The sequence below is a fragment of the Thalia democratica genome, chromosome 5, assembly GCF_965202585.1.
Source record: "Thalia democratica chromosome 5, ktThaDemo2.hap1.1, whole genome shotgun sequence".
In the NCBI taxonomy this organism is placed as follows: Eukaryota; Metazoa; Chordata; class Thaliacea; order Salpida; family Salpidae; genus Thalia; species Thalia democratica.
In genome coordinates this window covers 45,046,250-45,061,462 of record NC_139169.1, presented here as the reverse complement: position 1 = coordinate 45,061,462, position 15,213 = coordinate 45,046,250, and the positions used below count along the sequence as shown (strand labels likewise).

General features: G+C 24.7%; 1 protein-coding gene across 1 annotated transcript; it reads left to right on the top strand.

The window, feature by feature from the left end:
• Nucleotides 1-4,185: 4,185 nt before the first annotated feature.
• On the top strand, nucleotides 4,186-14,538 carry LOC145835745 (uncharacterized). The gene is made up of 9 exons (XM_082943454.1): nucleotides 4,186-4,392; nucleotides 4,848-4,986; nucleotides 8,896-9,059; nucleotides 10,043-10,182; nucleotides 10,550-11,522; nucleotides 11,716-11,881; nucleotides 12,184-12,336; nucleotides 12,761-12,903; nucleotides 13,350-14,538. The coding sequence occupies exons 1-9, from the start codon at nucleotides 4,267-4,269 to the stop codon at nucleotides 13,830-13,832; spliced, it is 2,487 nt and encodes an 828-aa protein (XP_082799580.1). The 5' UTR covers nucleotides 4,186-4,266; the 3' UTR covers nucleotides 13,833-14,538.
• Nucleotides 14,539-15,213: the final 675 nt, after the last annotated feature.

Genomic DNA, 15,213 nt, shown 5'->3' with positions numbered 1-15,213 from the left:
CTAAGACTTTAAGAATAATATAGTATACAAAAAACAGCATATTTGCATAGAATTTTAAATTATGGAACGCTTTAATATTAAGAAAACAATAACAACGATTCCACAAAATTTACTTCGTATTTCTTAAAGTCAAATTAAGCCACTTTGCTATTTTTTATTTTATTTTATTTTAAAGACTAAAAAAAAAATGTTAGATTTTAGCAGAAACAAAACAACTCTTAGGGTATGCATTTTTTAAATACCGGCTAAAGAAAATTGTAGTATTAATAAATTTTAAAGACAGTGGTATAATAATATAAATAAAATAAAGTATATTGTATGTCGAATGTAATGAAATGAAATAGTCTAATGACGCAAAGTTCAGTTTTTAACACCTATTTAAGGTTTAATAACAATAATATAAAAGCTAAATAAAAAAATAAAAACAACCTTAAAAAGTACTTTTTAAATTTAAATACTATTGTGAACATTTATGTTTGACATAAGTTCAAAACAACCACAATTTTATACTAATAGAAGTTATAAACAATTTTCTCATGATAAATAACAAGGCAAATAGTTTTTGTTTATAAGATCAAAACTATAACAATTGTTAAAAATTTTTTTTTAACTCATAAGTTGTACAATCTACTTAAAAAAGATATTAATATGTTTATATTTTTATAGGGCTCAAATCCTTTACTTTTTATAAATAAAACTATGTAAATATCAATTTACTTTTAAATATTTAAGTAGTTTTACTTGATTAAACATTATGTTTTTACTTTTTTGTTGATATCTAATTTTGTAGTTTTATTTAACTTTTTCAAAAATAAAACTATTGATAACATAATGTTTGGATACAATTAGGTTTAATGTTATGTTAATTGATATGGTTTTTATGCTTCTAGTTTTTGTGTTTTTACATAAATATTTACACAGTTTTATACATAAATAGTTTTTCAATTGATTTTTTTTAACGTTAGACTTGTAAAGTACAAAATTACTCTTCAAATTCGGAAACATATTCAGAGTTTTTATGGGAGGCTAGTTTTTTATGAAAAATAGAAAGATTAACATTCTTTTAGAAATAAAGTTTTACCGTTTTTATTTATATACCAATGTAAAGAAATATTTTTAGGTGCTTAAAATTAGCTTTGTCTTTATAACTCTGCGAATAAAGCTTTAAGTTTTTTTAAATAATTTTGTGACTGGTCATAACGTAACTAAAGTTTCATGCTAATGCTTAAGTTAATTAATTGTACAATTTTATTGCTCTATTTAAAGTAAAAAAAAGATTATAATTCAATAACTAATCATTAAAAAAAAGTTATCTTAGTTTAAATACAATAGTATTTTATACAAGTATTTGAATATATTGTTTTATGTAGAAAGGATGTAAATCTTTAAAAAAGTATTTAAATTTTAAGATTCGGTAGTGTGACTATGTTATTAAACTAAAAAAATTGCTAGAAAAAATACTTTTAATTTTCTCATTAACTTCATATAAAAATGTCAATGTTGTCTATACAACTAAAAGTTTTATTTTGAAATTGATTTTAAGTACTCGATTAAAAATACTAAAATTATATAGATAATAAATTTTTTTTCACGACAAATGTTTAGTTTAAAACAGAACCAGATTTAGTTGTGATTTAACGTACGCAATTCTAAAATGAGAGCTAGTGAATATAAAAAAAAAGACTATCTCTAGGTGTTACAGAAAGCAATTTTATTGTTTGCAGTTCGTTGTATTGTATTACAACAAATTATGAGGTTTTAGATGCAGTTACTAAAGTGTTTAAAAAAATTTGAAATTATTTTTGAGATAAAAGATCTACATTTATAGTGTAAATAACGTTAGGCTGTAGTATTAATTATAAGTTTATTCTATGTTAAAAAGTTCAGTGATTTTCAAAACTAACCGTTGTTTGTAAATTAAAACGTGTAAAATCATTAGGTTTTATAAACAACTTCTGATATTTTAAAGACTTAAAATTTAGAGTATTTACTATTTAATGTTAATTACTATAAAGTAGTTCGATAATAAACTTCTCAAGATTTTTAAACAGTTCGTATAAAACCAAATTAACAACTTATCTTAGTTAGTTCAATGTTTAAAACAAATATTGATAGTAACATAGTTCGTAATTTTTGTTAATAAAATTATTATAATATACTTGATCTTAAAAAATATATTTCAAACGGTTACATAAATGATAATAAACTAATAGTAAGTAAGCTATAGTGTTTACTTTATAACTAGTAATTATAATTATTAAAACTCAAACTCAAACTCGTTTTTAATGCAATTAAGAAAAAAAGGGCGACTTGCTAAAATCTATGTCTAATAGTCGGTCTTCAAAGAACTACCATTTCTACATCTGGCCTGTCAACAAAAGAACTTACCTAACTCTGTATTAAACTATAGTTGTTTTCCTAGTTTAATTTATTTTGAAATAGTATACAACACATTTTTGTTTTTGTCTTTAAGATTTTTTGACAATTTAAGAAGACTTTTTCAACCAATAAACTTAAAAACTGACACAAATTTTGCCGATCTTTTTAGAAGCTCTGTTATTCACTAGCAACAAAAGTTTGTACTTTAAATTTATAAATACTCTCTCTAAAAATATATAATCATACTTTTAGTAATCTAATTATACTAATAAAAGTTATACCATTTTGTTTAAAACTTTTGTTTCATAATACAGATAGGTACTTAAACAACAATTCTGTAGTACATACTTTGTTTTTTACATTAAGTAAAAAAGGGTACAAGTTACTATAATCTCTAGTTATTTAAATTAATCTCCTATATAATAGATATAACTATTTAAGTGTGTTATGACTCCTAAAACTTTTAGTTGCATAGCAAAAAAAATTAAATGTAAACAACTCTTTCGCAAGTTGATATAAAAATCATTTATTATCTTGTTCGTTAGCATTTGTTTAACAATAATAAATATATTTTGTACTATTTGCATTGTATATAATATTAATTTATGATCCAAACTAACTTTGTATATTTTAATGTTTTCAAATTTGCTTTATTACTATATTTAAACTTGAAAATGTCTAACAAGGTATAGAATTTAGAGTATTTTATTTTGTTTTTTACAACACAAAATAAACACTTTTCATTAAGTTTACGTCATAAGTATAATTATTATAGATACTAAACAGTTATATACGTTTTGAAAAGAAAATATATATAGTAATTGCAGTAAAAACCCAAGCAAGTGTTGATTGTTTGACAAATCTATGTTTAATACTAGTATAAGCCAATGATTGCTCTTTAAGTGCGATAAACTAAAAAAAAAATTGTGAAACAAGGCTAGTCAACTATTTTTATGTATTTTAAAAAAACAAAACTTTTTTAACTTTTTTATAGCGTTTCACTGTTTTTTATTTGGTATATAATTAATTTTTAAGAATTTTTTTAATAAAGCTCACCAATAATGTTTTTAGAGAAATAATAATCAAATGATTTATTATGATATTGCATAACATTAAAACCAAAAAAAACCAATGTTAAGAAAAAAAAAAGTATGTATACAGTTTCTTTAATTAGCTATAAGTTTTGTAAAGATTGCTCTTACAAAACAAAAACTAACTTAATTGCTTTGTAAATTTTTTATTGTGAACAATGAAATACTTGTACTAACTGATGTAAGGTAAAAATTAGTTGTATTTATTTTCATTTATGTTTTTCACTTACTACTATAGCTGGTAAATCTGCATCATTTTAAGTATTTTTCTGTGAAAAAAATTTAAATAGCTCATATAACTTAAATACAGCTTACTTGTTTTTGTTGTCGACCAAAAACAAAAAAAGAACAAACTAAGTTAAGTCATACAATAAAACTTTTATGCAACCTACACTTCTTTATTTATATAAACTATTTTATTTTTTGTTTAAATATTTTTTGGCTTATTAAGAGGTATGTTAGTTTATTATATACTTAGTAAAGTGTTTTTAAAACTTATATTGAAAAAAAATACAGTTAGTTATATATAAGTTTAATATTATTTAGTGTTTAACAAAACGGAAAAAAAATAATAAGTAGTAAAAATATGTAGAGATATATAGAAGTAATTTTTTTCTATAGTTAAAAGTTTACTTTTTAGTAGTTTTCCTTCAACTTGTATATGTATAATTTTTTAAAATAATAAGTTTTTAAATTTTAAGACTAATATAAAAAACAATCTTCTACATTGATGTCAAAAAATATTTTTGTATCAATTTCATATAAATCGACAATATTTTGTCATAATAAGTAAAAAATGAAGACTAATGAAAGCAACTTAATTTCAAATGCGATAATACAACATTCTATTAATATCGGACAATGCATGATTGGTATGGCACTAAATATTGGAATATTGATTCTGTTTTTCATAATGAAACAAGTAAGTTTTAAATTTTGTCATTATAAAAAAGTTAACGTTATAAGTAAATTAAATCTTTACTTTAATTTTAAACTGCTTTGATAAACTAATAAAAAGCTGCAATCATTAAGAACATATGTTCATTTCAATTTAAATACATCAAAATTAAAACAAATAACTAAATATATATTTTAAGTTTAAATATTTTTTGGTAGTTTTAGATAAGTTCAAAACTAAGTTTATTTTTACTTCAACGCTTTGTTAAAGAAAACTGCAAACTGGAAGTGGAGAACCTAATGATCAGTTTTAAATATAAAATAACACTTCAAGTCTCGCATAACTTTTTTTCTATAAAAGATATTTTTACTAATCTAGATTTTTTGCGATTAAAAAAAGTTATATATGCAATATTTAACGATAAAACATTATTAAAATATCACGTTTTTATAATAAAATAATATTAAAAATAACTTTAGGTACGAGGGTCAGTTTATGCATCGTATATGATTCAGATAGCAATAACTGACGTTATTGTATGCATTACATGGTTAATTTTCGCTTCAATAAATATTCATCACACGAAATCCATAAATGAAAAGCACAAAAAAATTGAAGGTTTTTTAAAACTATATAAAACAGTAAACATTATCAAGTACTAACAAACACTATGTTTCAGTATGTGTATTTGTTCAAAAAAGGTTCCAATTGTTTTTTTTTTTTGAAACTTTAGCATGGAAAATCAGTAAACTCAAAAGTACTAACATTACATTTGGCCGGCTATCAAGTAAATTTTTTTTAGATTTTTGTTTTAACTATTTACTACTTAACCACTGAGACATCACAACCTTCTACAAAGCTTCCCGTAGCGTGCAAAGTATCTTTTGTTTATTCACAAAGTAATCCCAAACATTCAGCTCATGAAAAGAACCATGCAATTTCGTGCCGTGTAGGATAAAGTACATGTGTTTATTCTATATTTACTAGAAGCACACTTGATCACTAAAATAAACCTACACATACTACAATTTATTTGTCTAGCTTGTACGGGTTTCTAAAAATGTTAATACTATAAAAAAATCAGTAATTAATCTTAGTTTCTGTTGTAAGCAAAACGTACTTGCTTGTTATATACACACGTTGGAAAACACTAGTTTAAGCTTTTAAGCAACATAAAAATTCACTTTAATACTCTCCATGCTTTGTTATATAAGAAGATGGGTTTATTTTAGGAAAAAAAAAGTATGTTAATTAAAAAAATTAACATTATGTCCTTTTTCCTTAGACTTTAAAACAGTCTTTTAAAACATTTGAACTAATTATTGTGCTACACGTTTTTTTTAGAAAAAAAAGTATTAATGTTTAGAAAACATGTTTTAAAAAGTCTAAAGTTTAAATTAAGTTAATTTAAGTTACTAAAAGAGACTACAAAATAAAAAATGTATTGATCAAGAAAATCTAATAAAGTAATTAAAATTGTTCTAACAGTGTCAGTTTTAAAATCTTCTCTCTTTAATAGCTTTATTATTTATTTTTTTCAAAAGTATATTTTATTATACATTTAATTGAATAAATAAACTTGACTATTAACCAAGCATGTATCGTCAACATTTTTTTAAAGTTTAGTTTTTTAGAAGAAGTTGCTCGCAAATCCGCAATGTTTTACAAATATCAGCTGACAGTTATTTAAAAATGTTTGTAGTAATCAACAAAACAATACTAATTAAAACTAAAATTATTCAAAACATAAACAAAAATAATAAAAACTATTTACTATCAAATTGAAAGCATAGTTGTGAATTGAATTAGTTTATTCTTTTTTATTAAAGAAAGTAAATTTTTAGCTCAAACGGCAGCAGCGTTTTTTTCTGGCCGTATTTGGTCCGCAGGCCGTAATTTGCCGACTCCTGTGATAGAGATAAAATAAGTAGCATTCTGTTATGAAAAACTAATAACTAATTTTTAAGTATCAAAACAATCTTAATGAACAATTATTTTCCTTTTTTTTTTGTAATAGTTTTTGTTAGAAAAATTTATAAAAATCCAAAATGAAATTCAAATGACTTATAAACTATTAAAAGTGTTTTTTTTTTAATTTACATGAAATAGTCAAAATATCTAACTTCACAGCAAGCTAAAAATACATAGTAATTTTACATAAATCGAATACATAAATAAAAAAAGCCTTTTAAAAGTATTGTTAAAAACTAAATAACTTTTTCGTTTTTGTCTAATCAAAGGAAAACAATTTACGAATTTTGCTTTATATGTTTAACACATTTAAGTTTTATAAAAAGCTTGTTGAGTAATATTTGCATTTCAAAATAATTGGAATAAATTTTTATAGGTGAACACTAAATACAGATTAAATTAATTTGTTAAAAAAAAACTAAATAGCTTAGTTATTCATATTTATAACATACATATATGAATTTAATTTAAAATTATGTAAATTTTGAAGTTGAGTTGATTTATATGCTATATCGTAAAAACCTCACTAAATGATATAGAACACTGTTTGTGTTACTAAAATTTTAAAATAGGTACTAATAAACCTTAGTTTAACGTCGTTTAAAAAAAACCGTCAACTTTGGTCAGGTGTTTATTTTTTTTTAAACTATTACTTACTTTTCCTTTTAAGATTATTTTTGTACATTAAATCTGTAGAATGCTTTGTTAAGGAATTACGTACTTAGAAATAATTCAGCCGTGAAATATTTTTCAATTAAACGTCTAATAAGATATGTACGAGCCTTAACGATGTTGTCTTTCAACATAACAAAGATGAAACAAAGTAGCAAACAAGTTATAAGCATTTTTTGAATCTATATTAAACACCATTTAATTGAAGAAAAAAAAGTAAAATAATGAGCTTAGAAAGCTTTTAAAATTAAAGCTCAATTAATAAACTTATGTATTATTTAATATGCTTTTGTGTTCGTAAAAAGTTTCGAAAAACTTTAAAACAAAGAAGCTACTTAGAAATCATTAATGTTGCGTGCAAATTAAAGCACATATCATAAAACACGCAAGGGTTTGGTTCATTAGCTGAATTTTTGAAGTTTCTGTGTTATTTAAGCCTACGAACAGACAACAAAAAAAAACTATCAATATTGATTACCTGGTGACAGTTTTAATTTTTTGAAATTTTCAGACTTAAAAATTGATAATGTACTGTTTAATCGTCTCTTAAAGTGTGCTTGGTAAAATTTGATAATAAAAAAATTCTTAAACAGTACGATTGCTTTTAAATTTGATAAATAAAACAAAAAATTAGTAGCAAACTAAACACTTTAAAATAACATCTTTTAAAGTTGAATAAATAAAAAATTTCTATTTGTTAAATAAAGTACAGAAGTGAACACTAGATATACCCTTAAAGTTAAGCATGCCTTAAATTCTACATTGAGTTTAATTGACAAACACTGCTCACTAAAGTTTTATATTGGTGTTAAATCAAATTACAAGGCTATCAAATTACACAAGTTCTTTCAAGGGATTTAAAAAAAGTAAGTAGTGTAAAATAATAGTAACTTATCTGAAATGTTTGAAAAGTTAAACCTTTTTACGCTCTTTTTTTTCATTATTTACAACTTATGTACAGAAAACAAAAATGATAATTATAATTACTGCTTTGAAGTTTTAATAATCAAAGCTTATGAACAAAATCTATTTTTAATATTTATTTTTGTTTTCTCGGTATAGTATTCAGCTTGTTAAAAAATGTTTATTAATTAAAACTATGTATTTAAATGTAGTGCCTAAAAATTTTACACCAACGCATTAGAAGTTAATTTAATCAATTTTTGATTTGCAGTTTATTTTATTCGATGCGTAAAAACGTTAAACTTTAAAATATTTATTAAAATAAACTGATTTTTTACAATAAACGTTTAAAATAAGTCTTTTTAAAACTTTATCTTATTATAAATAAATAAACATTGCTTTAAAAGATAAATGATATAAATCAAATTAATCAAGCTTATTTTTAAGTTTAGACAATTAGTTTTCCAAGGCGTAGTTGGTTTTGTTTATTAGATGAATTTGATATAATTTTATCTTAGATAAAACAAAATTATTAATCTGTACTTTCGTGCAACGTTTATTTATAACAAACGCTAATGCAAATGTTGTTTTGATTCAAGCCTAATGTTTTAGAATTGATTAAACGTCGTTCAGGAAGCATGCTTTTTCATTTACATGTGCAGCAGTTAATTGAAATTAGTTTACATTGCAAAACAATTGATAAAAATTACTTGTTTTTAAATTTTCTATAACAATAAATTTGATTAAAGATTTAATAGTCTCGGATGTATTTTAAAAATATTTAATTAACGTGTATTAGTTTAATAAAACATGCAAAAGTATTCAAAACTACCTTGATTCGATAATTAAAATATAACTTATAACTTTTTTTTTTTTTTATTACTTAGGTCTAACTTGCTTTTTAGCTTTTGAACGTTTTAACACGGTAAATACTATTATTTTATGTTTCATTCTATTAAGTAACTACTTAACTTTTCTCAGAGCTCATTGAAATAGACTCAAGTTATGATGATGAGCCTTTAATTGTCATAACAACTATTTACAACTTGCATTTTTACATAAACATTTTTCTACTGGCTGCCATGAGTGTTGAAAGATTTTTTGCAGTTTGGAAGTCGCTGAGATGCCAACGTTACAAATTCAACGTTAGTTATTTTAAGTTGACGTTGACAATTTTTTAAGTTTATTGTAAAACTAATAAATAAAAAGAATTGAAGAAGTTGCATTATCAATAACTAAATTTAAGAATTGTTTTTAACAAAAAGTTTTAGTTCAAATAAAATAACTAACTAAAACAAAACTAGTTAAACAGTTTTATATTTTATAAGACAAAATTTAACCAACAACTTTTTACAGTATGATATAATGTATGTTAAAACTTTAAAATTGTTTATACTTTTAGCTTATGTATACTAAAAGCTTTTTTTTAAACATTTTTTTTTTCATATGTTTTTCAAAAATTCCCGGTAAAATATCCCAGTTATTTTATCGGTAAAATTTTCTTTTCATCTAGTTGTATAACATAAGGTAGTTGAAACAAAAAAAAATACCTTACATAACATCTCTTAAAAAAACGAGACCAAATTATAAATGATAATAACAATGTATAATAGCAATACAAAAGCAATATGTTGTCCTAAGAACATAGTATTTATGTGGAAAATCCAAGATATAAAAATAAGTACTACTAGTAATTTGTTTATTTTCTTTTCTTTTTTGTTTCGTTTTTAACTTTACGTTTTTTATCAAATTTAGCACACTTCATGCTGCTATTAAGAACCAATTTTAAGCAAGCTTTCAAAAATGATCTTTATTTTATTGTTTTTCTTAAACTACTAGATTATATACGTTTGGGGATATTTAAATATTTAAGCAGTTTAAAATCTAAAAAGTATCATAAAAAGATATGTTCATCAAAAAACCTATTTTAAATGACTTAAAAACTAAAACAGTACTTTACTAAAAAACTTTGTATGCTTGTTTTTAAAACTTAAAACGTTTAGGCTTATACTTTTGCACTAACTATTTAGTACAAATTTAAAAGCCCTAACGTTTTTGTTAAAATTAACTTATTTAATATAGCAATCATAAAAGTTCGGCTCTAAATAACGAAACTTTATATTAAAAGAAAAAAGTAACATATGCAATCAGTTGCTGTATGTGGCTACTTGCCTTTGTGTGTGTGCTACCAACATTTTTTGAAAAAGACCTGGTTTTCGGAAAGAGAACGAAATTTAAAACAGCTTCGGACGATTTAAACGAGCTTCTGTTAGTTTGTCCACTATTATGAAGTTTAAAGTTTGAGACTCATAAGTTTTAAGTTAAAATCAGTATGTACTTAAGTGCTAAATAAGAAAAACTGTTTCAGTAAAACAATGATATCATTTTTAAATACTTTATCATAGTTACTAATGTTAGAAAGTTGTAAAAATATATTTCTTAAATCTTAACCTCTTACGTATTTTCTTAAATACAGCGTTTTAGACTTTAAATACTACGCATTACGTGTAAATATTTTTATGTTCAAGAAATTTTAACTAATTCGTATTTTCAAAATGAATGATGTTTTAATATTAGCTAAAAATAAAAATTTTATAAATAATTATCTGTAAAAAATACTATACCTTTACTATAGAAACGACGACATTCTTAGAAGCGGAAATGAAAACTGGAACAAATTCATTGATTGCACAAAACTTTACTCAGAAGCGCTGCGTTGGAACAAAACTAATCACATTATTAATTCTTCGGTTTACGTTGAAAGCTGCCAAGGCGTCAGCGTTGTCGATTGTGTAAACTTTTTACAACATTCCGTCTTAATTTCATATATTTATAACGACGAGCTTTACGGTGATTCAACCTCCATAGCTTCATCGGTTGAAAGTAACGAAACATCAGACTATTCCTATGAAGATGAAGACCCTACTGAATTTTATATTTTTAAGGAAAGTCGATACTCACAAAATACGAAAGTTAAAACGGTCCCGTTGGATATCTATTATAATTTATTAAGCATCGCTTTTCCGCTGATTTATCAGCAGGAAGAAGAAAGTACAAAGCACAGTATTTGCGAGCCTAGCTACGACCAAAAGGCGACAATCTACAACATTGCAGTGCAAGTTGTCATCGGGTTTTTCGTTCCGTACATTGCAATTGTTGTGAGCTATCTTGCCATTGCTCGCATGATCGGTAAACGTGCGAGAAATCGCTTGCAAACTGACGAACATATTTTTCAAAATACAACCGAAAACTACACTACAAAATCTGACATCACCACTAGGATGTCGGGATTTTTTAGAACGCTTACTTTGAGGTCTCACAATGAGAATCATACTTCAACTATCGAGAAGAAAAAGGAACATGTGCTCAATGCTAAAAGTAGCGACAACAGAATGTCTATGTTTATTCCGAACTCCGTGAAAGAAGGGCAAGACACGAAAGACTCAACAAACTTGCTAACAATGAAGAAACTAGGCGTAAAGAAAAGACCAATTAGCAACGGATCAGCCAGCTCAGGCGAAAGTTTTTTGACTGATCAGACTAGTGTTCAAGTCAGTCCGAACATGAGGCTTTCTCAGCAACTCTTCAACTATTCCACAAGTGAAAGAGTAAATTATGTTATGTTTGTTAGAAAAATATATTTTAAGAATATAAGTAATATTTTTTAGTTTCATTGATACTCTGAGATATGATTTAGTTTTTATAATCACTATTAGTTTAAAATTATGAAACATTTATTCATCATGTACAAAATAAATTAAAATGAAAACAGCTGTTTCCTTTAACTACTAAATATAACAGCAAAAACAAGTGAAAAGAGCTATTTCTGCTGACAGTGGCACTGCGAGCATACCAACAACAAGTTTATTGGAGGGAGAAAGTCAAAACTTACAACCAGCCTACACAAAACAACTTTCCAGCGAGTATCTGCTTTTTAAACCGTCAAATGTTGACATGAGACGACAAAGTTCGTGCTCTTATTGCAAATTTACATCATGTAAAACTTTAATTTTATTCTCGTTATATTACAAAGCTCATTTGCTTGAGTAAACTTATAGGTTTATTTTCATCGAATAAATAATGTGTCTTTGTGTTCTTAGATTAAGATAAACTATAGGACTTTGAAACAAATTTCTCTTTTATATTTTAAACAATATGCTTTAAGTTACTAATGAGTTTTTGATCGTATGCTAGAAAAGAACACTAATGAAATACTTATTCACAAAAATATGTTTCTTACAAAACATATAACGTAACAAAAATTATTAGGAAAAAGAAAAGACACAGTAGAACTGACAACAATGAATGGTCAAAACAATGAAAAAATTACCAGTTTTAATAACAATCATTCGAAAACAAATGAAACAAAACTTGATAATATAAACAGAAGTTTTTCAAAAAACTTCCAAGGCAATACCGATTGTTTGTACTTGGTTTTTGTATTTTTATCAATTTTTATAGAAAACATCTGTTTAATTTAGTTAAAGCATTTTTAAAACTTCGTTTTATTTATATTTTTATTTAAAAGAACAAGCTTTTCATTTAAAATATTAAAGTAAACTATTACATTTAAAACTTACTGAACTGTTTTTTTTTCAGTAGTTTAAGATAGTTTCATTTGATTGTTTAAATAATAGTTGTAAGCACTTTTAATCTCTAATTTAAGTTATAAACTAATTCCAAAAAATAGTATTTTAAAATATTTTTTAATTAAGTCGTTCATAAAACATGCCAAAGTTTTTTCTAATACAAAAACCTATATTTTAATATTGTATAACTAATGCTGCAATAATATCAAGATTTAAGTATGCAAGTTAAAGAAAAACTAAAATCACAACGTTTACAGCAAAATATCTAAGTGGTAAAACGTCAGCGTACAAGAACGCTGAGAAGCACTTGAAAATTGCGCGAACTGTGACAGCTTACGTGATTGTTTTTTCATTGTGCTGGCTTCCACAGCGAATTCACCTTGTCATATTTATCTTGCAGGTGCTTTTTCAATTAAATACTGCTAATGGAATAATAAGTTTTTTAAGCCTTTGAACTTTTTTTCAAACAAAATCGTAATGTTTAACATCTTAAAAACTTATTTTTATCAGATCAAAAAATATGTATATCTGTTTTACAAACAATACGAGAGATAGAACTTGAAAAAAAACTTTATTTCAAAAGTGAATAAAAAGTTGCTTTGCTTGTTTTTATAGTATAAGTAGCTTTATAAAGCTTTTAAGCTTAGTATTTTCCGAAAAGGTTTTTTTGTGATATAAAAGCCTATAATTGCTAAATAGAATAGCTTTTAAACTAAATTTTACTCACATATTTATTTTATCATAGTATGTAAAACTTTAGCTTTTAAGTAGCAAATTAAGTTTCAGTTCCACTGAAATACACTTTTTTTGTAAAAAAAAAAAGTTTAAATGATTTTTTATATTTAGGGAATGAAAGGAATGGAAGAGTCAACTTGCCACATGATAAACATGGCAGTAAGAATCGTCAGTTTTTTCAGCGTTCTTCTAAACCCGATAGTGTACGCCACCACACAAAGGGACATCAACAAATATATTCACAAGAACATTTTGTCAAGGCTGCGAAAAAATCTAAAATTTCCTAAATGTTTTGCATCTGCCTGCATGCCGAGTGGTAAGCTTAACAGCCTCAGAGAAAGCAGGAACAGAACTGGAAAGGCATACACAAGTCCATTGTTGCCAACACACGCATCGACGACTTTCAACAGGACCCCGATCGACGTCAGACATCAGAGCAAGTCTAATGAAAACTCGCCTGTTGCTGCCACAGACAAGTTCGAACAGGAGCGCAAAAACAAGCATTTTGAGAGGAGAAATTGGCTTGCTTCCAGACTGGCGTTCAGCAAAATGAATGAAGACGGAACTATAAACGAAGAAAGTGGATCGAGATGAAACCTATAAAACTTTAAACTTTAAAGGCAGACTGAATAAAGTGTGAGAAGATGTGTAATTAACCAGAAACGTTTAAAGTATTTTAAAAAACTTTTGTGAAATAGAAGTAACAGATGTAATGGTTCACATAAAAAGTATTATTGCTTTTATATAAGATTTTTGCTTCAAATCTGTCCATGCTAGCTAGAGGTTTTTATCTATTTTTACCTTAATATTTTGAAGAAGCTGTACAAGTATTGAATTGAGAATTGAATTTTTAAACCTTACTGAAAACTTTTGATATTTCAAATAATAAAAGTTTGTACTTATCTAGTTGAAAATAAAGTATATTTAAGCTACACTACACTAGACTAAGCTGAATACTTTAAAAATATTACATCTAAATTGAACTGCCTGATTTTAACACATTGTGAAAGTTGTATTCAAAAATGTAAATATATAAAATAAAAAAATACTGTGACTTTTGAGTTATAAAATCATTAAGTTATGAAAAAGTTAATATAGCCACAACAGTGTGTTTTATTTTGATAAATTCAAACTATAGCAAAATTATTTCATTTTTGCAGTCTTAAACAGTTTAAAATTAATTTAAAAACTGCGTTTGTTAGCTGTCAGTCTAAATATATTTTTTATAAACTTGAAATTTAATTATTTCTTTTGAAAAGAAAATATTTCAATAAAATTTGCAAGCAAAATTTTTTATCAATTACATGCATACTTGTCAATTCTAGACTTTATACTTTTTTATAATTAAGAAACTTAGTTAATTGTATTACAAAGAGTTAACTATAATTTAAGCTAATCATTCTGACTAGCATTATATTTTTTTGCAGTTCTGTAATTATAACGGAGTTTTATTTAATTGGAAAAAAAGTTTTACTATGCATTATAATACCTTTTTAATTTTAATTTGATCTAAAACTAGATATACAGATATGTTTTTGGTACACTCTATGACTGTTTGAAGACACGCGTATGGTTTTAAAGATCTATTCGATGTATATTAAATTAAATTATTGTGACAAACGCAAAAGATTAGTTACAGTTTATAAAAAATCGTAAAGTAGTAAAGTTGTAGTAAAATTAATTATTGTTTATAAAAATTAACTATTATCAAAAATTCGAATGAAGCTTTGGTCCTTTTATTGTTTTTGTAGTTGATTTTAAATATTAAACTTATGAAATTTTGTAACTTTTATATTAAACTGTTCTAAAACATTAAAACTGTTTTATGTTTTTGCGAAAAATTCATTTCTTTTGTTTAACAAATTTTTTAGCGATATATCAATACCATTACGTTATATTTAATATAAAGGTAACTTATTAGATCATTATTATTTGATTGATTTAAAATCATTTTTTAATGAATTGGTAGTAACCA